General features: G+C 38.3%; 1 protein-coding gene across 1 annotated transcript in view; it reads right to left on the bottom strand.

Annotated features, from left to right (window-relative positions):
* The window catches only part of LOC132870029 (receptor-type tyrosine-protein phosphatase eta-like), a 69,974-nt gene that overhangs the window by 29,674 nt on the left and 13,588 nt on the right, over window positions 1-26,712 (bottom strand). Inside the window, exons 2-3 of the mRNA XM_060903573.1 lie at window positions 5,885-5,906; window positions 14-268 (exon numbers count right to left, since the gene is read on the bottom strand). Coding sequence (XP_060759556.1) covers window positions 14-268; window positions 5,885-5,906 — 277 coding nt within the window. The remainder of the gene's footprint in view (window positions 1-13; window positions 269-5,884; window positions 5,907-26,712) is intronic.

Raw genomic sequence — 26,712 nt, 5'->3', positions numbered from 1 at the left:
GTACAAGTCTTACTTGTGAATGCTGAGTTTTTAATTGGTGCTCCTGTAGTTTGGTTATCTGCAGCTACTGCAGTAACAGTGAATGTATAGTTCACTCCAGCAGTCAGACCAGTGACAGTGTAAGGTGTGCTTGAAGTGTTACTGCTGTTAGTCACACTGCCATCAGTCCAGGTTACATTAAAGTAGGACCAGGTTCCATTTGGCTTATTCCAGGTTAGAGACACAGATGATGTGGTTTTGTCAGAGACAGTGAGATTGGTGACAACATCTGGATCACACACACACACACACACACACACACACACACACACACACACACACACGCATTGTTAATTATTCATGACTATTATTTGAATGACAAGCATTGTTTGAGCATTATGAATGTTTCTGAAGTGTGCATGCGTCTATATGCACAGAGACACACAGAAATACTGAGAACTACAGAGAGAAATTGAGCATGTTTGAAACTTAGACAACCAATCATAGATGGCAATTAATTTATAACAAGTAAGTCATCTCCACAATTTCCCTTGTTTTTATATAATATAAATATCTTAGCTCTGGGTATTCGACAGTGGCCCACATTCAGTAACCAAGCCTAGGGAAGTTTCCGTTGCTAACTTACAAGACACAAACAAGAGGTATGAGACAGTGTGCCACATAAACAGTTCTGTCCTTTGTTCAGTAACGTTGTGCATTTTGGTCAATTTGGCTCAATGACCCTACAGAGAAGGACAGAGAACCTTGGGCTGAGAAATGTTTTGCCTGAGTCATGTTTCATTGCTTGGCAAGTGTTTCACATGAAATGATGGCACACTGTACTAGTAGCAGATCACACTTTAAATGTGAGGGCACCAATAATTAAAAAAAAAAAAAAACATTTGCAGAAAAGACTGCACTCTGTAAGCCTGTATATGTTTTTAAAATATTGGTTTAAAATTAAAATATACAGCGTGATCATGCGTTTCCTCATGTTGTTCACATATTTTACACAACGGTTCGTTTCAGTCCATTCATTTTACTGGACAAGCACTGCTCCAAGAGCGCTGATATTAATATAACAGGACTGAGGCATTTCATTTTATCCCCCCGGCTTGTTTGTGTACAATTCCAAATCTAACAATAATTTGTTACGTTGAAACTATTACTACGAAGGATTGTCAGTCAGTCTGTGCATTGCATAACAACATGCAGCTCTCTATCCAGCTGTGGCTTCTTTGGAAACTACTGCATTTAAGAAACAAAATATTTGCCCACACTGTGCCTGAAATGTCAATTATTTGATATTATTTAATTCCTGATATCTTATATAAAACATAAAAAATAAAAAAAGTACAATAAGCTGGTTGCATAAGTGTGCACACCCTTAAACTAATACTTTGTTGAAGCACCTTTTGATTTAATTACAGCATTCAGTCTTTTTGGGTCGGAGTCTATCAGCCTGCCACATCTAGACTTGGCAATATTTGCCCACTCTTGCTTGCAAAAGTGCTCCAGATCTGTCAGATTGTGAGGGCATCTCTTGTACACAGCCCTCTTCAGGTCACCCCACAGATTTTCAATTGGACTTAGGTCTGGGCTCTGGCTGGGTCATTCCAACCTTTAATTTTCTTCTGGTGAAGCCATTCTTTTGTTCATTTCGATGTATGCTTGGGGTCACTGTTGTGATGAAAAATGAAATTCCTCTTCATCTTCAGCTTTCTAGCAGACACCTGAAGGTTTTGGGCCAAAAATTATTGGTATTTAGAACTGTTCATAATTCCCTCCACCTTGACTAAAGCCCCTGTTCCAGCTGAAGAAAAACAACCCCAAAACATGATGCTGCCACCACCATGCTTCACCGTGAGGATGGTGTTCTTTTGGTGATGCGCAGTGTTGTTTTTTTTTTTGCCAAACATACCTTTTGGAATTGTGGCCAAAAAGTTCAACCTTGGTTTCATCAGACCATAACACATTTTCCCACATGCTTTTGGGAGAGTTGATGCATTTTTTTTGCAAAATTTAGCCAGGCCTGGATGTTTATCTTTGACCCTACCTCATAGCCCAGACATATGGAGAATACGGGAGATTGTTGTCACATGTAGTACACAACCAGCACTTGCCAGAAATTCCTGCAGCCCCTTCAGTGTTGCTGTAGGCCTCTCGGCAGCCTCACAGACCAGTTTCCGTCTTGTCTTTTCATAAATTTTGGAGGGATGTCCAGTTCTCGGTAATGTCACTGTTGTCCCATATTTTCTCCACTTCTTGATGACCATCTTCACTGTGCTCCATGGTATATCTAATGCCATGGAAATGTTTTTGTACCCTTCTCCTGACTGATAGCTTTCAACAATGAGATCCTTTTGATGTTTTGTAAGCTCTTTGCAAACCCTGGCTTTTGCTGGAGGAGGCAACTGAGCAAATGTCTGAACTTTATTTGGGGTTAATCAGAGTCATTTTAATTGATGGCAGGTGTGAATCGAAAAAGACTGAATGCTGTAATTAAATCAAAAGGTGCTTCAACAAAGTATTAGTTTAAGGGTGTGCACACTTATGCAACCAGCTTATTGTCTCATCTCATCTCATCTCATCTCATCATCTGTAGCCGCTTTATCCTTCTACAGGGTCGCAGGCAAGCTGGAGCCTATCCCAGTTGACTATGGGCGAAAGGCGGGGTACACCCTGGACAAGTCGCCAGGTCATCACAGGGCTGACACACAGACAACCATTCACACCTACGGTCAATTTAGAGTCATTCATATATATATATATATATATATATATATATATATATATATATATATATATATATATAATGTGTGTGTGTGTGTATATATATGTGTGTGTGTGTGTATATATGTATGTATGTTTTACAGGGAAATACACCATTCGTATTTTTCTTATGAGCTACATCCGGGACATGGAGATCCAAAACCATGACATAAATCTCTGTATGTCACTCATGAAGAAATCGATGAATTGTTTTGATAAATTTGGGTACTTTTTATTTGTGAATTTGTCCATATAATAAAAAGAAAATCGCACATTGGCTTGAAGATCTGAAGTTTATCTTCTCGTATTGAAAAACTCACATTTTTCATATGAAATACACTGCAGATTTGAGTGGCAGATCTGGGTGACATATTTTCCGATATTTCACTCCAATGACGTCACTCCCAGTATTTTACCACTGACTGGATGTGCATTGTCAAAATAGCAAACTGGTTCAAAATTAAAATTCTGATTTTGATTAACTTGCATATTTTTTATGGACGTGTCCATAAAATATAAAGAACATTACACGGTGGCACAAAAATATTAAGTTTATCTTCATGTGTTGAAAAATATGTCACTTGTTTGCTTCGCTCACTTGTGATATATCCATTTACCATTCGAAGATAAACTTAACATTGTGTAATATCCTCTCTATTGTATATATATAATTACAGAGTTGACCTTATAACTATTTGAGACACAAAAAACCCTTAACTCATAATTTTCATTTCTGTTATTAAAACGATTGTATATGAATGATATCAGCAGTACAGGAGTCCAGGACTTATTTTTGATTGATAGAGACACAGATGATGTATTTTTGTCATTAATGTTAAGAGTCATCAATTATGCATGTAAATATTTAATAGCAATAGGATTTACTTTGTTATAGCCAATTACTTTAAATAAATAAATAAATAAATAAATAAAACCATGGATGGCGTAGCTCAATGCCCTTCCATTATATAGAAACGAAGCCAAAATTTCTCTGCCATGTTGTCAAATTTGGAGCCAGAGTTAGCATAGGAGGGCTTCACTGCTGCTATCTGGAACTAGAGTCTGCACAGTTGAGACAAGAGTTGAAGACAACTACATCTACACATTTGGTAGGCCTGCCCCCTTCTCCCAATACTAAGGTACAGCACAATGCCAAGGCTGTCAATCACTTTATTGTCATTGCCACATCTTCTTAGGATAGAGTAGAATAATGTTTTAAAATTTAATTTCTGAGGGGAAAAGTGGTTGCTTCACTTTTTTCAAGGCATTACGCTGTCCATGTTTATTTATTTATTTTTTACAATCATTGGTTATAGCCAGCCACATTCTCAGCTCATACAGATGCTATCTGGTCTGTGTTTCCATTAATATCACCAATGCCCAACTTGTAGAGGTCTACAGCAAGAATGATTAATATGTCATTGTACCCTACACTCAGAAAATAATCAGACCCCCCATCCCTGACATTTCACTCACTTCATTACATCCGAGCATTGTGGCCTGTCCCAAATGGTGCATTTGTGGTCTCAAGATCATCTTTGCATTTCTGCAACGTTGGTGAGGATGTCATCCCATTTTGAATTTTCGACTTTAAAAGTGCTCAATTTAAGCAGCATTAGGGTTAGAACTTATGTAAGATATTTATTCATTCATTCAAGTGATTAAAGAATGTGATCAGTTACACCTATAGCCTACCTCTCAGTTTATATGAAGCTACTGATTACACTATCATCATGTGAGTTTAACAATGTGCTCTTGTGCAATTCTGTCTTTTTGGAGAAGAGATGACAAAAATGAAATTTTCATTAGTCACTGAACTTGTGACTCATAACATTATTATTTCTTGCTCATACCTTGTAGAAACACAACTATTTGAGTGAGTAATGACACTAATGACACTAAGTTAATGAATTTCAGCTAAATGGCAAGCCAGTGAATGCAATCAGCTGAATTTGCCACGATATATCATATGAATTTGTTAACGTGTGAGGAATGTGATCAAGTCTTGAAGACAGTGTCCAATGCTCACTTTTACGCCCACAAGCCTTCTAACTGCCGCACATCAAAGAGCAGACTTAGAGGAGGACCACAGGACTTAGGGCATCATGTGGGACAGGCCAGACTCTAAATTAGATCAATTAATTATTCTTTTTCTTTTACATTCTAAACCATTTTTTGTAGTTTAGCAGAAATAAATTTAATCACTTTATTCTGTAACAAAAAAAAAGAAAAAGAGAAGGTTTCTGCATACAGTCTTAATATTATAAAACTAATTAATTTGATGTTAAAATAGGGCCAAATTCTCCAGTACCGGACACATCCCCATTTGTACAACAGTAGAGCTCTTTGCATCCACCAGTCACATGATCATTATGCAAATATGAAATGCCAAAACCTGATCTTAGACATCTATAAGGTCTAAGATTTATAAGATCTTAATTAATAATAAACATTTCCTAGCACAAACATGTGCTAGAAAACATTCATCTCGTGTGAGTGCTTTGTGACAGTAGATGGCGCTGTTGAGCTTCAGGCTGCAGCTGACACGTGAGAATCAAGAAACAGGAAAATGCTTTAAATATTACCTAATATTTAAAGTATATAAAATATACAAATATAAGATAAAAATATAATATTTTCTCTTTCAGGTCCGTTATCTTCTTCCTTCACATTCCACAGTGTTCAATCATATTTTCTACTTTATGTTTATTGCGAGGCATAATATTGAACTCCAAACATTCACATAAGTAGCCCTGGATGATCAGAGTAACTTTGTGACCTTCTGATCAAAGATGCTCCACCACAAAATACATTTTTTTATAGTCTCCCATTAAGTTTATCTGAAAGACATGCACCGCACTTATTTCCTGGCCCACTTTCCATCGAACAATGATGTCAGCTCTCACACTACAAAATTGATCTTACTGGCCTGATAGCTGTAGCTATCCTGGTTTGATTTCAAAGGAAACCTCTAAATCAATCAATCAATCAATCAATCAATCAATCAATCAATCAATCAATCAATCAATCAATCAATCAATCAATCAATCAATCAATCAATCAATCAATCTCTTATATAAACTCCAATGGCATATAAAAAAATCAAAAGTTATCAATGTTCTAAATTACTTACCTGTGGTTTGAGCTTGTACGTTCTGTAAGAGAGAGAGAGAGAGAGAGAGAGAGAGAGAGAGAGAGCTCAACATAATGATCCAGAACATCAGTGGGTGTAATCAAAAAATTAAAGTATACTTTTATAAATTAGACTGAACTTAATATATCAAATTCGGAAACCACTGGCCTAATGGTTAGAAAAGCAGCTTTGGGATCAAAAGGTCATTGGTTTGATTCCCTGGACCAGCAGGAATGGCTGAAGTACCCTTGAGCAAGGCGCCTAACCCCCAACTGCTCCCCAAGCTGCTCTGGTTATGTTGTACGTCTCTCTGGATAAGAGTGTCTGCTAAATGCCATTATTATAATGTAATGTAATGCATGTAACATGTAAACTGCAGGATGTTACCCAGAAGCCTGAATTCCACAGTTAAACATTATATAAATAGCAACTCGCCTCATGTTAGCAATTATTTTGGCCCGTTTAGTATGCAGCAGGAGTATAAAAATTTAGACACTGCCATTTACTGGAAAACAACTCGTACAGATTTGCTGTTTGACTCCCACTATCCACTGAAACACAGTGAATAGACTACAAAACCACCAGGCTGAAAATGTGTCCATCAGCTGAGAGTCCAAGGTCAAGAAGTAAAAAACATCTGTCAAAACCTTTAACACCTTGTTGTACCAGTCAGTAGGACTGACTTGTAACAGTCACATTCACGTCTTTTTTTTATGACTGTGGCATGTTTTAACAAAATTACAGTGTTTTATAATGTTGGTATTTTCATAAGAATCTTGATGCAGAGCAGCACAAATGGAACAAAAGGGTTGAGTTTGAATGAATGCATTATTAAGAGGTGTGGTTAGGTGTGGAACAGTTGCAATCAAATCGAGTGTGTGCAGTGCAGCACAATGATGGTTTTGTAACGACAAAGGATTATGATATCCATCCATCCATCCATCCATCCATCCATCCATCCATCCATTATCTGTAGCTGCTTATCCTGTCCCACAGGGTCGCAGGCAAGCTGGAGCCTATCCCAGCTGACTATGGGCGAGAGGCGGGGTACACCCTGGACAAGTCGCCAGGTCATTGCAGGGCTAACACACAGACACAGACAACATTAGCCTACCCTGCATGCCTTTGGACTGTGGGGAAAACTGGAGCACCTGGAGGAAACCCACATGGACAACATGCAAACTCCACATAGAAAGGCTCAAACCCAGGACCTTCTTGCTGTGAGGCAACAGTGCTAACCACTACACCACGGTACCGTCCCGGATTGTGATATCATTTACACATTTCATATAGGATCTTACTGGCAGAAATAACAAGTTAGTTGACATACAACAAATGTGCCTTTAGTATTATGTTACTGGCCGTAGTTTGATGTCCCCTGCTCTATGGTGCATAATAGCATTAAATGATTCAAGGAATCTGGAGGCAATTTGCTTTGTAAAGGGTAAGGGTGCAAGCCTAATTTACCACAGAGTGTGCCTGTCCCCTCTGTCGCCAAGAGAAGACGTGGTGAATTTTGAAATGAAAAATATGATGACAACCCCATACTGTTGCATACATTAAGACCTGTTTGCAGGAAGAATGAGACAAAATAACATCTGAAACACTTCATCACTCGGTGCCTTCAGTCCCTAAACATCTTTTAAGTGTTGTGAGAAGGAATTATAACATTATGAAGTGGTAAATGCTTTACCGTCCTAACTTTTTTGAAAAGTGTTGCAAGAATTAAAAGTGAAATAAGTGTTTATTTTGAAAAAAAAAGTCACGAGGTAAAACATCAAATAATATAATGTTGTATTGTTTTGAGTGCAATACAGGTCAAAGATTATTTACAAATCATTGTTTTCAGTTTTAATTTCAATTTCAACATACTGTCCCAACTTTTTCTGATTTGGGGACATATTATCATGAACAAAATCATCAATCTCATTTCCGAAACATACAGTGGCATGCAAAAGTTTGGGCACCCTTACTGAAAATGTCTGTGAATAGTTACCGTAAGTGAGCAGAAGTTGAACTGATCACCAAAAGGCATAAAGGTAAAGATGACACATTTATTTTCAGCATTTTCTGCAGGATTTGTGTATTATTTTTGTTTTGTACAATTGGAGAGTGAAAAAGAAAAGGAATACCATGCGAAAGTTTGGGCACCCCAATACATTTGAGTTCTCAGGTAACTTTTACCAAGGTTCCAGACCTTAATTAGCTTATTGAGCTGTGGCTTGTTCAAATTCTTCATTAGAAAAGGTCAGATGATGCAGATTTCAAAGCTGTATAAATTCTCTGACTCCTCAAACTTGTCCCTAAAATCAACAGCCATGGGCTCCTCTAAGCAACTCCCTTGCATTCTGAATAATAAAATAATTGATGCTCACAAAGCAGGAGAAGGCTACAAGAACGTAGCAAAGTGTTTTCAGGTAGCTGTTTCCTCAGATTGTAATGTTATTAAGAAATGGCAGTTAACAGAAACAGTGGAGATCAAGGTGAGGTCTGGAAGATGAAGAAAACTTTCTGAAAGAACTGCTTGTTGGATTGCTAGAAAGGCAAATAAAAACCCCTGTTTGACTGCAAAAGGCCTTCAGAAAGATTTAGCAGACCCTGGAGTGGTGGTGCACTGTTCTACTATGCAGCGACACCTGAACAAAAATGGCCTTCATGGTAGAGTCATCAGAAGAAAACCTTTCCTGCGTCCTAGCCACAAAATTCAGCGTCTGAAGTTTACCCTAGCCACAAAATTCAGCGTCTGAAGTTTACAAATGAACATCTAAATAAGCCTGATGCATTTTGGAAACAAGTCATGTGGACTGATGAAATCAAAATAGAACTTTTTGGCCACAATGTGCAAAGGTATGTTTGGAGAAAATAGGGTGCCAAATTCCAGGAAAAGAACACCTCTCCAACTCTGAAGCATGGGTGTGGATCGATCATGCTTTGGGGTTGTGTTGTAGCCAGTGGCACAGGGCACATTTCATTGGTTGAGGGACGCATGGATTCGAATAAATACCAGCAAATTCTGGAAGCAAACATCACCCCATCTGTAAAAAAGTTGAAGTTAAAAAGAGGATGGGTCCTACAATAAGACGATGATCCAAAACACACCTCAAAATCTACAATGGAATACCTCAAGAGGCACAAGCTGAAGGTTTTGCCCTGGCCCTCGCAGTCCCCTGACCTAAACATCATTGAAAATCTGTGGATAGATCTCAAAAAAGCAGTGCATGCAAGTCAGCCTAGGAAGCTTGTAGAACTGGAAGCCTTTTGCAAGGACGAATGTATGAAAATCCCCCAGGTAAGAACTGAAAGATTATTAGCTGGCTACAAAAAGTGTTTACAAGCTGTGATACTTGCCAGAGGGGGTGTTACTAGGTACTAACCATGCAGGGTGCCCAAACTTTTGCTTCAGGCCCTTTTCCTTTTTTGTCATTTTGAAAATGTAAAAGATGAAAATAAAAAATTGTTTTTGCTTAAAATATAAAGGGAATGAGTCATCTTTAACTTTATGCCTTTTGGAGATCATTTCATCTTCAACTTGCTTAACTGTTCACAGTAACAGCAATTTTGACCAGGGGTGCCCAAACTTTTGCATACCACTGTACTGTATGTGTCATTACTGCAACTCTGAAGAAAAATACTGTGTGTTTTAACACCGCCTGCTGTAAACACTTTGCATACATCCCAATGACCGACTCCACCAACCGCCACGACACCACCGCGCATGATTCCCTCATCAGCACAGTGGAACACCACAAATTGCTACCTGGTCTGTGGGAAACACTGATTAATACTTGAAAAATAATTTAATCCTTGGATGGTTCAGCAGCATGCTCTGCCATTTTGTTTTTCTCTACTCATGGTATATGAGCTGATATCCTAGTAGTAGAGTAGCCAATCAGAGCGCGCGATTACTCATATCCAGTGAATGTGGATAGAATAAAATAAAATATTCATGCTATATTGTACAGTCTAGACCTACAAAAACCAGAATTCGTTTCCAAAACATGAAAAACAACACATTTTCACTTCATGGTTTTAACATTGGAACTGTATATATATATATATATATATATATATATATATATATATATATATATATATATATATATATATATATGGAAAGTTGTAGATTTACCTTTATTTACCACCACTTTTAAAATAATTCAGTAACTTGTGTTTATTGAGAATTTGGCTTTAGCAGCCTATTCATATTGAAGTGAGATGACATAGTGAACAGCTATAAAACTGGAGTGTAAGAAAAGGGATTCTGACCTGTGGCTACTCTAAGAGGGGATTTTCGGAGGCCCACATGTGGATCACAACAAATTTGAATGCCATACACTTTTCTGCCATTCCATCTACTTCACCACAGCACATTTATTTCTGACCAAAAAATACCAACAGTTTGCAAAAAACAAAAACAAAAAACTAGGTTTGCATCCAATCAAAGTAGCAAACCTTCAGCATTAACCAGCTGAAATTACACTTGTTACTAGGACCCTTAACACCAAATCTACAATTCTATCATTTAAAAAAGTCCAACCAATCAACCAAAGTTAGAGCAACCTAAATTAAGCTTCAAAAGAATGTTCATGAGCAACCTTAATGTGTACTTTGGTGAAGCGAGCATCTAAGTAGACTTAGCAATGGTGTCTTTTATGTTTGTTAGCAAGGACCAATTAAAGTGGATGGGTTGATTGAGAGCAACAAGGTGTTTTCAGCAACATCAAAGCCAACAACTGGGTCCGGAAGTGTCTCTCCCACAGGTGTAACTTTGTTTTATGATGGGGATAGAAATGACAAAAATGACGACAGTGAAAAATCTCATCTTATCTCATTATCTCTAGCCGCTTTATCCTGTTCTACAGGGTTGCGGGCAAGCTGGAGCCTATCCCAGCTGACTACGGGCAAAAAGGCAGGGTACACCCTGGACAAGTCGCCAGGTCATCACAGGGCTGACACATAGACAACCATTCATGGTCAATTTAGAGTCACCAGTTAACCTAACCTGCATGTCTTTGGACTGTGGGGGAAACCGGAGCACCCGGAGGAAACCCACGCAGACAACATGCAAACTCAGCACAGAAAGGCCCTCGCCGGCCACGGGGCTCGAACCCGGACCTTCTTGCTGTGAGGTAACAGAGCTAACCACTACACCACCGTGCCACCCACAGTGAAAAATAAAATAGAAAAACCTGTGTGATCACAATGATTTGTTTTGAAAGAGTTTTCCGTTGTCTGTATCATGCATGTCGAACGCAAAGACACTGCTTCCATTTTAACCAGTGTTTAAATCCACAGCAGTGGATGCTGTGGAAATCATAAAAATGTAGTTGATATAATTCACATCACATCATTACTGCAATCACACAAAATAGCAAAATAAACAAATATCAGCTAAACTAACCAATATAACAGTATTCCAAAATTATGATTTTTTTTTTTTTAAATATCCTGTTTCAGAAAACAGGTCCAATTTAGTTGTTACATGGCACTGTTCAATTACACACTACTAAAACTACATAAAGTTGAGGAAATAATGTATAAAATCATGAATCTTTAATGCTAACATATGACAGCTTCACTGTTACAAACAACAGAGGCCCATTATTTGGCTTTAATCATTAATGGGAAATTGAAGAGGAAGGCATTTTACAAACATGCCAACTGTCACTCAACAAGCAGTCCATTTACTAGACTGGTAAATATTAAACAAATTCCACTATCACAGATCAGTTAGACTTTTTTTTCCAGTAGAACAATCAGAGTAAAGATTATTTAATGAATATTAGATTCAGTCCAGACTCAACACAATGAGTGTGTAGAGTCGCCTTGAACAGGAAGAGTACCATACTAATACCACAATTGCCACTTCCCACAACGACTGTTCTCAAAGAGCCTTGCGTTACTGCCGACCCTCCTGACCCTTTTCCACTGCTCTGCCCTGTCTCGAACTCAATACTCTATTCTTTATGAAGGTCACAGAACACACCGCATATAATATTGGAACACACCACATTTTCATAAAGACTATTTCATATGCCTACCTACAATTCTTACAACATTCTCTACTTTTAGACTTTTAATACCATAATATTAAGCACTTGGTGCTGTTGGCAAAGTCTTAATAATTAATCTCATATGATTAAAAAACTTCACTGTTGAGAATTTTAACTTATGAGAAAGATAGGACACAGAAGAAGGGCACACACTGCTTACAGGTTTCTACTGAGGCTCAAATTTCACTACTAGCTATAAAAATATAATCCACACACATTAAATGGATGGATAATAAAATCTCATGGGTGAATTACTGTATATGTTGTCGAACTACACAGATCAAATTTCATTCAATGTCCAGAGTGTATCACATTTATCTTAAGATATTTGATTGCTTTTAATAATATCTAGTAACCATTTGGGGATACAAGTTAAAAATAACCCCTAATTTCTACCAAAGAATGCCACATATTAAAAGGCAATCATGGGAGTGCATGCTACAAGGTTAAGATATTCTAGATATTCTGTATTTATATTACCATGCCTGTGTTAATGTAGGCCTATATTTAGTTCCCTTTGTTTATTTTATACTTTGGTACTTTGTTTGAGTCAGCTATTCGATTTTTATCAGCTCAAAAGGTTTAAAATTACAGTGCTCCTTTTGTTGATGAAAAATAACTAAATAATAATAATTCACTGGCCTGCTTAAAATATATGATAAATGTAAACTTCTTTAACAAATAAAAACTAGACAAAAATGTCAGGACTGATAGTTTGCACTAAACTAAAACTAGTTCCCTTCATTTTTAAGCACGTTTACAAAGTACTTATACAAAAGAATTCTTTAAGGCATGGTGCACACTATACACTAAGGTGAGAAAGTGTACACGCAGTGCTAGATGAACTCTGGACCTGTCTTCTCTGATTGGTGTATGTGCACTAATACTTCATATATGGAGAAAGATGCTGTAGTACTTTTTGCTTGTATAGTAACTTTAGCAAACTTTTTGATTACAGTGACACCATTCAGCGATAAAATGTTTAATCTTCTTTTCCCCATAGCCAGCAAGGGCTTTAAGGGCACCACTGATGACATTTTAACAGTCCATCATTGGTGTGTCTCGGGCATTTAAACTTGGCAGAGTCCATCCCTCTCTAAGCTTGATCGATGGACAATTTAGAGTAGCCAGTTAACTTAACTGCATGTCTTTGGACTGTAGGGGAAACCCAGAAGAAACCCATGCAGAACATGCAAATGAAAGGCCCCTTGTCAGCCATAAGGTTTGAACCCGGAACTGTCTTGCTGTAAGGGGACAGTGCTAACCACTGCACTACCGTGCAACCAAAACATTTAATTTACTGGGGGAAAAAACCCTAAAACTTTTTGTTGTGTCTTATTAGGCTTATATAATACTAGCTAGTTAACTAGCACAACATATTACACTTTTATTAAGTATATTCAGTGTAATAAATGTGCTTATTAGAATAACATTATTAACTGTTCCATAACTGTACCCACATTCTCCATTTTGTAACTTTCATTTAGCTAACACACAATAAAGAATAGAAAGAAATAATGTTTTTACAACATTACAGGGTGGGGGTGACAACATGATATTGATAGCATCAGCACTTTTACAACACTGCTGACTCCGCTGTTACACCATTGTCTTTAAATATTTTTTTTTGCTTTTGACAGATGTTGCCCTCACTGTTTTAACTCTGCTTCAGTTTTTCACCATGGAGAAAATCAAAGCACTTTCAACACAAAAGCAGGGGTGGATAAATAATAAATTCATTAGCTAGCGTACTAGGCAAGTAAAAATTCTGCAGTGTAAGAAATTTCAAGTTGGTCAAACTTAGAAATGAAAGTTCATGTGCTGCCTTAAAAATGCAAGTAAACTCAATTTGAAGATCACTTTTTTGTGTTGAAATAAAGGTTAAGTTATATAAGTTGTTTAACTAGCAATCATGATACTCAGAGTTAAAACAACTTAATATGTTACATTGTCCATTCAAGAAAACTCAACTCATCTTCTCAAATAAACATAAAATTCTTTACTATTTCCACTCACACTTTCAAGTTAAGATAACTTCAGCTGTAATCAATTGCACTGTTAAGAGCACTCGTTTTTAAATTGTTTCTACTTAGAGTTATTTCTCATCTTGACTAATAATGGCAAATTTGCAAGTTTCTTTAAACTTCACATTGAATCACTTCTGAACCACAACAACTTCTCTGTATTTCCCAATATTTCCTCAGCATCACTCCTCCTCCTCTCCCTTTCCCTTTTCAACTTATAACTTACACACGAGTTACACAAACATTGACAACCCAGATAAAACTTACAAATAGACAAGACAATTATTAACTTTAAGTTTAATTTCTGAAAACTTATAAACTTAAGTTCAGTATCCAAACCTTGTCATGATAAATGGAATCAAAGAGAATAAATACCTTCATGTAACGTAATAGGGATATAATTTGTACAGTGTAGCATGCTGCCCAGTTTTGTTTGCCCAGAAACTGACTAGGTGACAGATCATTATCTAACGTAATGTAATGACATGTGGAGAGCTAGTTTGTTAGATAACTGAATTAATACAGACTAAAGGAAACAGGTTTATGAATTTCTGGAGAAACAACTGCGTAGCCACAGTCCTTATGCTCTCCTGATTAATTTAGTACATCATGTTTGCAACCTCGACAAAAAGTCAGCAAGACCTTGATGAATATATTTTGAATACAAGCTATGCTTTTCTCTCTTCACATAGCAAGTAAAATATTTTAATCAAATTTCGTACTGATTATAAAACACTACTATTGACCTATAAGGCACTGAATGGTCTTGTGACACAGTACTTAAGCGAACTTCTGGTCCTTTATGATCCGCCACGCCTACTTAGATCGAAAGGTACAGGCTATTTGTTGGTACCTCAAATAGTGACGGCTACATCAGGGGGCAGAGGCTTTTCTTACAAAGCCCCACAGTTATGGAACAACCTTACAAGGAGGGTTTGGGACTCAGACACAGTCTCAGTGTTTAAGTCTAGGCTGAAAACATATCTGTTTAGTCAAGCCTTTTGTTAATAGCTTTTTATTAGGTAAAGGAGTAGATCTGGAGGGTCCTCAGGCATAGAGTGTTTTGGTAAACTGGGATGTATGGACGCTGTCGCTCCCCCACTCTCATACGTTCACTCGGGTTTGTCGATGGTGGAGTGGCTGGCTGCTTTATGTGCCGGGGCTCCCTCATGTTGGTGTTACCTTCTGACTCTCCCTTTTAGTTATGCTGTCATAGTTAGTTTTGCCGGAGTCCCTGCTTGCACTCAGTGCAAAATGTATATTGTTCTTAACCACTAGATGACCCTGGGCATACCTAACAATCTATGTTTTCTCTCTCTCTCTCTTCCCTCTTCTCTCCCTCTCTGTCAAGTTACAAGTCGAAACTGAGACACCAGTGATGCTGGCCTGTCTTGCTCTTCGGACCTGCTTGATCCATCCTGATGCCCTATGTCTGGCTGGAGTCTCATCATATCGCTTGTGTTGGATGGCCCCATATGACCAGTCGAAAAATGCACTTGGAAGATGGCTCTGGACACTTGCAGCTTTGCTGTGATGGCTGAGGACTACAATTGCTGTGATAACTTTAGGACTGCAGTTATCATGAACAGTTCTGCACTCAAGTCTCCATTAATGAACAGTTGATAACGTCAACAAAACAGACTTCCAGTAAAAACTATAATAATTTTCCTGGTTACACAGTTATACTTTGCAATTATATAGGACACAGTTATAGAAGCAAGTTATTTATAATCACACTATTTGTTATCACTCAGATGAGAATGGGTTCACTTTAGAGTCTGGTTCCTCTCAAGGTTTCTTCCTCATATTGTCTGAGGGAGTTTTTCCTTCCCACTGTCGCCACAGGCTTGAGCAACATCAGGGATAAATACATTTATTAGGGATAAGATTAGGTCATATGTTTAAAGTCTTTATTTTTCTGTAAAGCGACAATGTCTGTTGTTAAAAGTGCTATACAAATATACTGACTTGACTTAACTTGATTTGAATCTGGTTAGCACATTTATTTTCTCTCTCTCTGTTTAACTGCAAAATGACCTACTGACCTGTGTTTAAATGTAGCCTTTATACCAAATAAAAACAATTGTTTGCAGAAGCATTTTCCTTCTTCTTACTGTTGAGCTTGCTTGCCTGCATGGCAACTATGAATAAACACAAAATCTTATCTTCACTTCTGAGAGACTCAGCCTCTCTGGAATTTTCTTTTTATGCTCAATCATGTTTCTGACCTGTTGCCAATTAATCTAATTAGCTCCTTTTTTAACATTACACAACATTACACCCCTGTCCCAACTTTTTTTTTTAACATGTAGCTGGCAATAAATTCAAAATGAGCCTCTATTTTTCAAAAAACAAGATTTCTCAGTTTTAACATTTGATATGACATCTTTGTGCTATTTTCAATGAAATATAGGGTTTCTATGATTTGTAAATCATAGCATTCCCTTTTTATTTACATTTTACACAGCATCCCAACTTTTTTTGGAAACCAAGTTACATAAAAAAGGGAGAAATTTTGTACTTGAGATAGTTAATACGTAACACATTACCCAGATCAGTGAACAGCCACTTCCTGAATTCCTGGCATGTGTTCATCAGTGTGCATCAATGCAAATGTCTCTAAAAAAATATCTTATTGTATTTCATGCCAATTTCCTTCTTTATCACTAAATCTGTCAATCATTGAATTTTGGGATGTACAGCAAGAACAAATAATAATCTTTGTAATATATATATATATATATATATATATATATATATATATATATATATATATATACACACACACACACACACACACACACACACACACACACACACACACTAGTGCATCTCAAAAAATTAGAATACCATGAAAAAGTTCTTTTTTTCATAATTTAATTCAAAAAGGTAAACTTTCATATATTCTATATTCATTACATGTAAAGTGAAATATTTAAAGCCTTTTTTTGTTTTAATTTTGATGATTATGGCTTATAGCTCATGAAAATCAGAAATCCAGTATCTCAAATTATTAGAATATTCTCTAAGATCAATCAAAAAAGGATTTACAATACAGAAATGTCCAACTTCCGAAAAGTATATTCATTTATACACTCAATACTTGGTTGGGGCTCCTTGAATTACTGTATCAATGTGGTGTGGCATGGAGGTGATCAGTCTGTGGCACTGCTGAGGTGTTATTGAAGCCCAGGTTGCTTTGATAGTGGCCGTCAGCGTATCTGTATTTTTGGGTCGGGTGTTTCTCATCTTCCTCTTGACAATACCCCATAGATTCTCTATGGGGTTCAGGTCAGGCAAGTTGGCTGGCCAATCAAACACAGTAATATCATGGTCAGCAAACCATTTGGTAGTAGTTTTGGCACTGTGGGTAGGTGCTAAGTCCTGCTGGAAAAGGAAATCAGCATCTCCAAAAAGCTCATCAGCAGATGGAAGCATGAAGTGCTCTAAAATCTCCTGGTAGATGGCTGTGTTGACTTTGGACTTGATAAAATACAGTGGACCAACACCAGCAGATGACATTGCACCCCAAATCATCACAGACTGTGGAAACTTCACACTGGGCTTCAAACACCTTGGATTCTGTGCCTCTCCACTCTTCCTCCAGACTCTAGAACCGTGATTTCCAAATTAAATGCAAAATGTACTTTCATCTGAAAAGAGGACTTTGGACCACTGAGCAACAGTCCATTTCTTTCTCTCCTTAGCCCAGATAAGACACTTCTGACATTGTCTCTGGCTCAGGAGTAGCTTGATATTAGGAATGCGAAAGTTGTATCCCCTTTCTTGAAGATGTCTGTTCGTGATGGGTCTTGATACACTGACACCAGCCTCAGTCCACTCCTTGTGAAGCTCTCCCAAGTTCTTGAATCAACTTTTCTTGACAATCCTCTCAAGACTACAGCCATCCCTGTTGCTTGTGCACCTTTTCCAGCCACCCTTTTCAGCAATGACCTTTTATGGCTTACCCTCCTTGTGGAGGGCATCAGTGATCATCTTCTGGACAACAGTCAAGTCAGCATTCTTCCCCATGATTGTGGTTGTGTGTACTGAACTAGACCGAGAGATACACTGTGTTCATACTGTTTTACTCAAACTCGAAATGAAATATTCTAATATTTTGAGATGGTTTTTTTTATGTTTTGTACTGTATGCCATACTGATTAAAATTAAAATAGAAAAATGCTTGAAACATTTTAGTTTATGTGTAATGAGTCTATAATATATAACATTTTCACTTTCTTAAATAACTGATGGAAAATATTGAACTTTTTCGAGATGCACTAGTATATACACACACACACACACACATATGCATATATATATATATATATATATATATATATATATATATATATATATATACACACACACACACACACACACACACACACACACACACACACACACACAATTTGATCAGCCATGGTTTTAAATTACATTCTTTTGGAAAAGCTGGTCTCCTGTCAGGTAGAATGGTGGTGGTTTGCATCTGCTAACTAGTTCTTATGCCAACACTCCAATTGATGGTTCCTCAGGGCTTTTTTGAATAGATTTGAATAAAAAAATAATTTGGAATGTACTAGACTGTCTGTAATGTGATTGAAATTAATACAGTCACATTCCCAATCTGTCTGTCTCATCATTCAGTCAACAGCAGAATGGCCTGGCCTACACAAAACCATTTGCCCTTCTCACATTACATTTTGTGTGATCTGGCCAACTACTGTCAACTACAATGCTAAGACAGAGAATTTCATACAATTCCTTCAAAATTAGTCAGCAATGACTAAACTGTCTTTGATCTCCACAAGGTTGCACATCCTAAACTGGGAACAGGTTCTAACCAAGGACTCTGACACATACTTCCCAAACAAGCCATTACTATGTAACTGAAGTGTTGTTCAAACTTCCTGGAAGAAGTCAATACAGGTAAAACAAAGACATGCCATTCTATTCCACTGTGTTGATGGATAATCAAAAAGCTTCCTGGAGGGAAATTTGTTCCACTGCTTTTTTTCATCCCTCAGAAGCATGCAACACTCCCAACAGTGTACATACTGAACCAGACAAACCTGTATAAAATACAGCATAGTGGGAGCCCAAATATAAATGAAAACTGACATTGATATCAGCTTACTTCCCATTGTTTAGCCAGTCCAAACTTAAAACAAAAGGGTGACGTGCATATGTATACAGTGGATATAAAAAGTGTACACACTACATTAAAATGATAGGTTTTTCTGATATGAAAAAATGAGACCAGGATAAATAATTTCAAAACTTTTCCCACCTTTAATGTGACCTATAACCTATACAATTCAATTGAAAAACAAACAAATCTGTTAGGGGGAAAACGTCCATCCATCCATCCATCATCTGTAGCTGCTTATCCTGTTCTACAGGGTCACAGGTAAGCTGGAGACTATCCCATGGGCAAGAGGTGGGGTATACCCTGGACAAGTCGCCAGGTTATCGCAGGGCTGATACAGAGACAAACAACCATTCACACTCACACCTACGGTCAATTTAGAACCACCAGTTAACCTAACCTGCATGTCTTTGGACTGTGGGGGAAACCAGGGCACCCGGAGGAAACCCACGCAGACACAGGGAGAACATACAAACTCCACACAGAAAGGCCCTCGCCTGGCGCTGGGCTCAAACCCAGGACCTTCTTGCTGTGAGGCAACAGTGCTAACCACTACACTACTGTGCTGCCCGGGGAAAAAAACATAAAAAATAAAAAATGTACAATAAGTTGGTTGCATAAGTGTGCACACCCTTAAACTAATACTTTGTTGAAGCATCTTTTGATTTAACTACAGCATTCAGTCTTTTTGGGTAGGAATCTATCAGCTTGCCACATCTAGACTTGGTAATATTTGCCCACTCTTCCTTGCAAAAATGCTCCAATTCCGTCAGATTGCAAGGGCATCTCTTATACACAGCCCTCTTCAGGTCACCCCACAGATTTTTAATTGGATTTATGTCTGGGCTCTGGCTGGGCTATTCCAAACCTTTTTTGGGGTCATTGTCATGCTGAAAGATGAAATTCCTCTTCATCTTCAGCTTTCTAGCAGACACCTGAAGGTTTTGGGCCAAAATTGACTGGTATTTACGACCCCGATTCCAAAAAAGTTGGGACAAAGTACAAATTGTAAATAAAAACGGAATGAATAAAATATGGAATTTTGAAACTTCCACATCATTATGTGGAAGTTTCAAAATTCCATATTTTATTCAGAATAGAACATAGATGACATATCAAATGTTTAAACTGAGAACATGTATCATTTAAAGAGAAAAATTAGGTGATTTTAAATTTCATGACAACAACACATCTCAAAAAAGTTGGGACAAGGCCATGTTTACCACTGTGAGACATCCCCTTTTCTCTTTACAACAGTCTGTAAACGTCTGGGGACTGAGGAGACAAGTTGCTCAAGTTTAGGGATATGTTAACCCATTCTTGTCTAATGTAGGATTCTAGTTGCTCAACTGTCTTAGGTCTTTTTTTGTCGTATCTTCCGTTTTATGATGCACCAAATGTTTTCTATGGGTGAAAGATCTGGACTGCAGGCTGGCCAGTTCAGTACCCAGACCCTTCTTCTACGCAGCCATGATGCTGTAATTGATGCAGTATGTGGTTTGGCATTGTCATGTTGGAAAATGCAAGGTCTTCCCTGAAAGAGACGTTGTCTGGATGGGAGCATATGTTGCTCTAGAACCTGGATATACCTTTCAGTATTGATGGTGTCTTTCCAGATGCATAAGCTGCCCATGCCACACGCACTAATGCAACCCCATACCACCAGAGATGCAGGCTTCTGAACTGAGCACTGATAACAACTTGGGTCATCCTTCTCCTCTTTAGTCTGAATGACACGGCGTCCCTGATTTCCATAAAGAACTTCAAATTTTGATTCGTCTGACCACAGAACAGTTTTCCACTTTGCCACAGTCCATTTTAAATGAGCCTTGGCCCAGAGAAGACGTCTGCGCTTCTGGATCATGTTTAGATACGGCTTCTTCTTTGAACTATAGAGTTTCAGCTGGCAACGGCAGATGGCACGGTGAATTGTGTTCACAGATAATGTTCTCTGGAAATATTCCTGAGCCCATTTTGTGATTTCCAATACAGAAGCATGCCTGTATGTAATGCAGTGCTGTCTAAGGGCCCGAAGATCACGGGCACCCAGTATGGTTTTCCGGCCTTGATCCTTACGCACAGAGATTCTTCCAGATTCTCTGAATCTTTTGATGATATTATGCACTGTAGATGATGATATGTTCAAACTCTTTGCAATTTTACACTGTCGAACTCCTTTCTGATATTGCTCCACTATTTGTCGGCGCAGAATTAGGGGGATTGGTGATCCTCTTCCCATCTTTACTTCTGAGAGCCAGTGCCACTCCAAGATGCTCTTTTTATACCCAGTCATGTTAATGACCTATTGCCAATTGACCTAATGAGCTGCAATTTGGTCCTCCAGCTGTTCCTTTTTTGTACCTTTAACTTTTCCAGCCTCTTATTGCCCCTGTCTCAACTTTTTTGAGATGTGTTGCTGTCATGAAATTTCAAATGAGCCAATATTTGGCATGAAATTTCAAAATGTCTCACTTTCAACATTTGATATGTTGTCTATGTTCTATTGTCAATACAATATCAGTTTTTGAGATTTGTAAATTATTGCATTCCGTTTTTATTTACAATTTGTACTTTGTCCCAACTTTTTTGGAATCAGGGTTGTAGAACTGTTCATAATTCCCTCCACCCTCCAAAGCCTCTGTTCCAGCTGAAGAAAAACAACCCCAAGACATGATGCTGCCACCACCATGCTTCACCGTGGGTATGGTGTTCTTTTGGTGATGTGCAGTGTTGTTTCGGCGCCAAACATACCTTTTGGAATTGTGGCCAAAAAGTTCAACCTTGGTTTCATCAGATTATCCATAACACATTTTCCCACATGGTTTTGAGAGAGCTGATGTATTTTTTTGCAAAATTTAGCCAGGCCTGGATGTTTTTCTTTGTAAGAAAAGGCTTCCGTCTTGTGACCCTACCCCATAGTCCAGACATATGGAGAATACGGGAGATAGTTGTCACATGTAGTACACAACCAGCACTTGCCAGAAATTCCTGCAGCTCCTTCAGTGTTGCTATAGGCCTCTCGGCAGCCTCACAGACCAGTTTTCGTCTTGTCTTTTTATCAATTTTGGAGGGATGTCCATGTTTTCTCTACTTCTTGATGACTGTCTTCACTGTGCTCCATGGTATATCTAATGCCATGGAAATGTTTTTGTACCCTTCTCCTGACTGATACCGTTCAACAATGAGATCCCTCTGATGCTTTGTAAGCTCTCTGTGAACCCTGGATTTTGCTGGAGGATGCAACTGAGTAAATGTCTGAACTTTATTTGGGGTTAATCAGAGTCATTTTAATTGATGACAGGTGTGAACCCAAAAAGACTGAATGCTGTAATTAAATCAAAAGGTGCTTCAACAAAGTATTAGTTTAAGGGTGTGCACACTTATGCAACCAGCTTATTGTATGTTTTTTAAATTTGTATGTTTTTTACCCCTAACAGATTTGTTTGTTTTTGAATTGAATTCTACAGGTTATAAGTCACATTAAAGGTGGGAAATTTTTGAAATTATTTATCGTGGTCTAATTTTTTTTTACATCACAAAAACCTATCATTTTAACAGGGTGTGTACACTTTTTATATCCACTGTACATACCTTGCATATCCATACCTAAATCTGGAACGGGATATTCACAAATTTTTGGCCATATAGTGTATATTCTAAAAAAACATTTGTCACAATTATTGGCACTCCCTGCATTTAGTACTTTAGGTAACCTTCGCTTGCCAGCTTAAAAGTATCGATCCTTATCATATGTAACCTTCCGTTACAAAACCAGTCACATGGGTCAAATTTTCAAAATTAAGTTATTGTGTTTTCATGAAAGGCCATTAAAAATATTTCCAATGATGCATAGATCAAGATATTTGACTGATATATCACTGAGATACAGGCATTTGACGTAGTCAGATTTTACGTTTTACGTAAAGTCAGAAATGGAGGCTTCAACCCCTCTGCCATGGCCATGGCCATACCTCGCCCACATCGATCCCACATCCTCGCCCACATCGATGACCTCGATTCTGTCTAACCTTGTCCTTGATCTACCTGCACCTGTATCTCTTCATCCTCTGACCCAGTTGGAGGCAGCACATCTGATTTAGGGCACATTATGTCCTTGTGGGACTCAGGAACAAAGGTTTGGATGTGATACTGTTGCCTAGCTCGTGGAAGTCCAGGTGAGGGAATTGTGACTGGACGACCACCTGGATCATTTCTTTGGGTACAAAAAGGTGTTCCATCAGGCCTGATCTGAGAGAGGTAGCCGAAAAAAAGAGGAGTTCACGGAGTTATAGGAAACCAATACAACAAAAGATATTAGGCCTACTTCATTAAATTTAGTCTAGTCTGTCATGTGCAGCCACTGTGGGCACTCAGCATGACAACACGTTAATTTAAAAATAAAAGGGCATCAAAAAGAAAGGCCTATCTGTGTCTGTACACATTACTAACGTCAGTTCTTTGTCAAAGTCTTGGAATTGAATGTGACTGAAACTTCTCATCCTGGTTTATGGTTGCTTACTTTTTATATGTGACTTCACACAGTGCATATAAACATGATGTAATGTTATGTTTCTGTCAGACTTCGAAATATATATTCATACCCATGAAATTAATGCTGAGTCCCATCGTATTCATGACACCCTTCGCAATAACAACTTCCACAACACACTACAGAAAGATCATAGTAACTGCCCACAAGATATAAATACATGACTCACCTTTGAAGATTTCTCTCACTCAACATGGTTGACATCACTGGCATCAGCAGCTTAGCATTTTCCATGACCAACTCGAAATCAGTCTATTTTGGGTCAAAGTCCTCCTCAAATTCATCTTCATTGTTACTGATATTAGTTATAACATCCTCTTCCCAGGGATGTGCGTAGAAATCCACAACCAAATCACTGAACTTTTTGGAGGATTTAAGTTTAAGAGCCTTGCGAGTTCTCTCTCCATAGTTCATACAGAAAGTATGCTATGCATTACCCATAAGAAGGCTTCTGATTGCCTGCACTGCTTTTCACATGCACACACAGCCAATCAGAAGCCGTCTTATAGATCATGGATAGCAATGAGGAGATTGTTTACACACAAAGATGAGTTTGTTTTATACCAATTTACTGGCTACTCATTGAAATTATGAAGTATGAAAAGTGTTTTTCACTCTTTTTTATGAATTTCTACCAGGATTTGAATACATCATCTCAATAAAGGCATGTTTTAAGGTCATAAGGTATGAATTTCTGCAAAACTCTTCCAAAACATGAAAGGGTAGATATTATACTCTGATATTATGCCGAAATCTAAAATTCGAATATTTTAGCCCACACAGTTTATTTCTCCATTTATCTCAAAATTGTGACTTGCGACTTCTGACTGGGTTTGAAATGGAAGATCACATATAATACTTGATGAGATCAGGGAAAATAAAGCAAGGAATCAGAGCACACTCTTCAATACTTCACTTTTCTCTACATCCTCCATGGAACTACGTCCTCTCTTGTAGGCTAACCCTTTCAGCTCAACCACACAGGTTTTTCAATGGGATTTAGGTCAGGGAACTGGAATGGCCATGTCAATGGCTTGATCCTGTGGTCGCTGAACCATTTTCCTGTTGGAAGATCCAACCACCTGATCCAACTGTAGCCTCTTGGCAGAGGCAGCCAGATTTACATTTAAGGGTGTTTTCATACCATTTCAGCCCTTAAAATGAACTCAGAGTGATTAGTCAGCATTTACTGTGTGTATGTTGACACTCCAAAATAACTCACACCCCCCTGAAAAAAAACAAACAAACTGAGACCACCTCAGGAGCTGGAACCATGGCTTCTGGTAACAATACAGAACTATACTGTGAACAGAAAGAGGACTGAGGCCCTATCAGAGCTGAGGTGGACCAGAAAGAGTCTTTGAACTGAGTTTCGCAATGTGAACATAAAAAGAGCCCCTTTGTGTTGGTTCAATTTTTGGTCTATTTTAAGAGGCCTGAGTTTGATTTAGTTAAAAAGTACTATATGTGGAAAATCCCGAAAATCTCCTTGTACGCATTTCTTGAAGTCCATAATCCCTAACAAGGTTCCCAGTGCCTTTAGAAGAAAAGCAGCCCCATAACATCACAGATCCTCGACCATATTTTACAGTGGGGATTAGGTTCTTTGTTGTATCTGTTCTAATTGTAGAGTTGGAGACTCGGTGACCTCCAAATGCTACCACATTCTGCATACCTTCAACTATGGTTGTTGGAGAAATTTTCACATCTCTAACCATCCTCAACATGTTAATTATTGCCCTAACAGCAGGTGTGACATTTTTCAGATGAGTAGTTAATTTTATTGGCATTGCCTGATTTATGAAGGTCATACTTTTGCAGCATTTCTTTGAGTTATTTTTATGATGATAAAATGATTAACTGCATCACCTCATATTTACGTATACCCCAGTGAAACAGGAAGGGGAGGCACAGCAAGAAGGTTCTGGTTTCAGACCTTGTGGCTGACTGGGGCCTTTCTTTTTTTTGAGATTTTTTTCACCTTTATTGGATAGGACAGTGTAGAGATAGGAAATAAGCGAGAGAGAGAGGGAAATGACCTCAGGTCGGAATCAAATCTGGGTCCCCGGATTTATGGTATGGCGCCTTATCCAACTGAGCCACAATGCCCCAACTGGGGCCTTTCTGTGTGGAGTTTGCATGTTCTCTCTGTGCCTGAGTGGGTTTCCTCCAGGCACTCCTGTTTCCTTCCACAGTCAAAAGACATGCAGATTAGGTCAACTGTCTAATTGCCCATAGGTGTGAGTGTGAATGGATGTTTCTGTCTGTGTTAGCCCTACAATAGATTCAGGGGTTTCAAAGTTTGGGAGAATAGCAGGGTACAAATAATTTACAGCAGGGTGCAAAATGGTAAAATGTTTGCCAGCGGCAGACATAATGTACGCAAAGCGTGCGGGGGGGTTTCAAAGGGGGGTGCGCCTCCCTTTGGGCACGGAAAATTTTATGAAATGCACTGAGAAATGGTGGCCTCTGGTAACTTTTAACAGTGAAAATAAAGGGTAATCAATACTATTTTGAAACTTGAAATATGAAACCATACCTCAGTCATTTTATCAAATTTCAGAAATATTTGCAAACAAACACATAAAAAGTAGTCCGATTGAAATCCACATATGGATGATATAATAATTTTAAGTCTGATGTGCACTTTGACTAAGCCCATGTTTACATTAGACCATATCAGCAGATCATCAGATTAACGTTTTTAAAACGATTAGTGTGCACACAGCAACACCAATACACGATTTGCATGCACACAGCAATACCAATACACGGATACGCTCGGCTCCGCAGGCATCCTGCGCTCCAAATCACTCCGCCCTGAACAGCGAGTGCCCTCTGGAGGGTGCGCACTCCGGCCCTGCGCAGCTCACAGAGCGCGTGAGTGAAGTGAACAAGCTGTGATTCGGGACTGAGCCGCTGTGTGTGTGATCCCAGCGCATATCACTTACCACTTGCAAGTGGAAGGATGGCAAGCCTAAAGACAATCATAACTACACAATGGGCAGTATTTGCATCAGTATTTGCAGTATTTTCATACTTTTGTATGA

This window comes from Neoarius graeffei, chromosome 2 (assembly GCF_027579695.1).
Source record: "Neoarius graeffei isolate fNeoGra1 chromosome 2, fNeoGra1.pri, whole genome shotgun sequence".
NCBI lineage: Eukaryota > Metazoa > Chordata > Actinopteri > Siluriformes > Ariidae > Neoarius > Neoarius graeffei.
The sequence above is the reverse complement of the archived record's forward strand: the minus strand, read 5'-3'. Positions and strand labels throughout refer to the sequence as shown.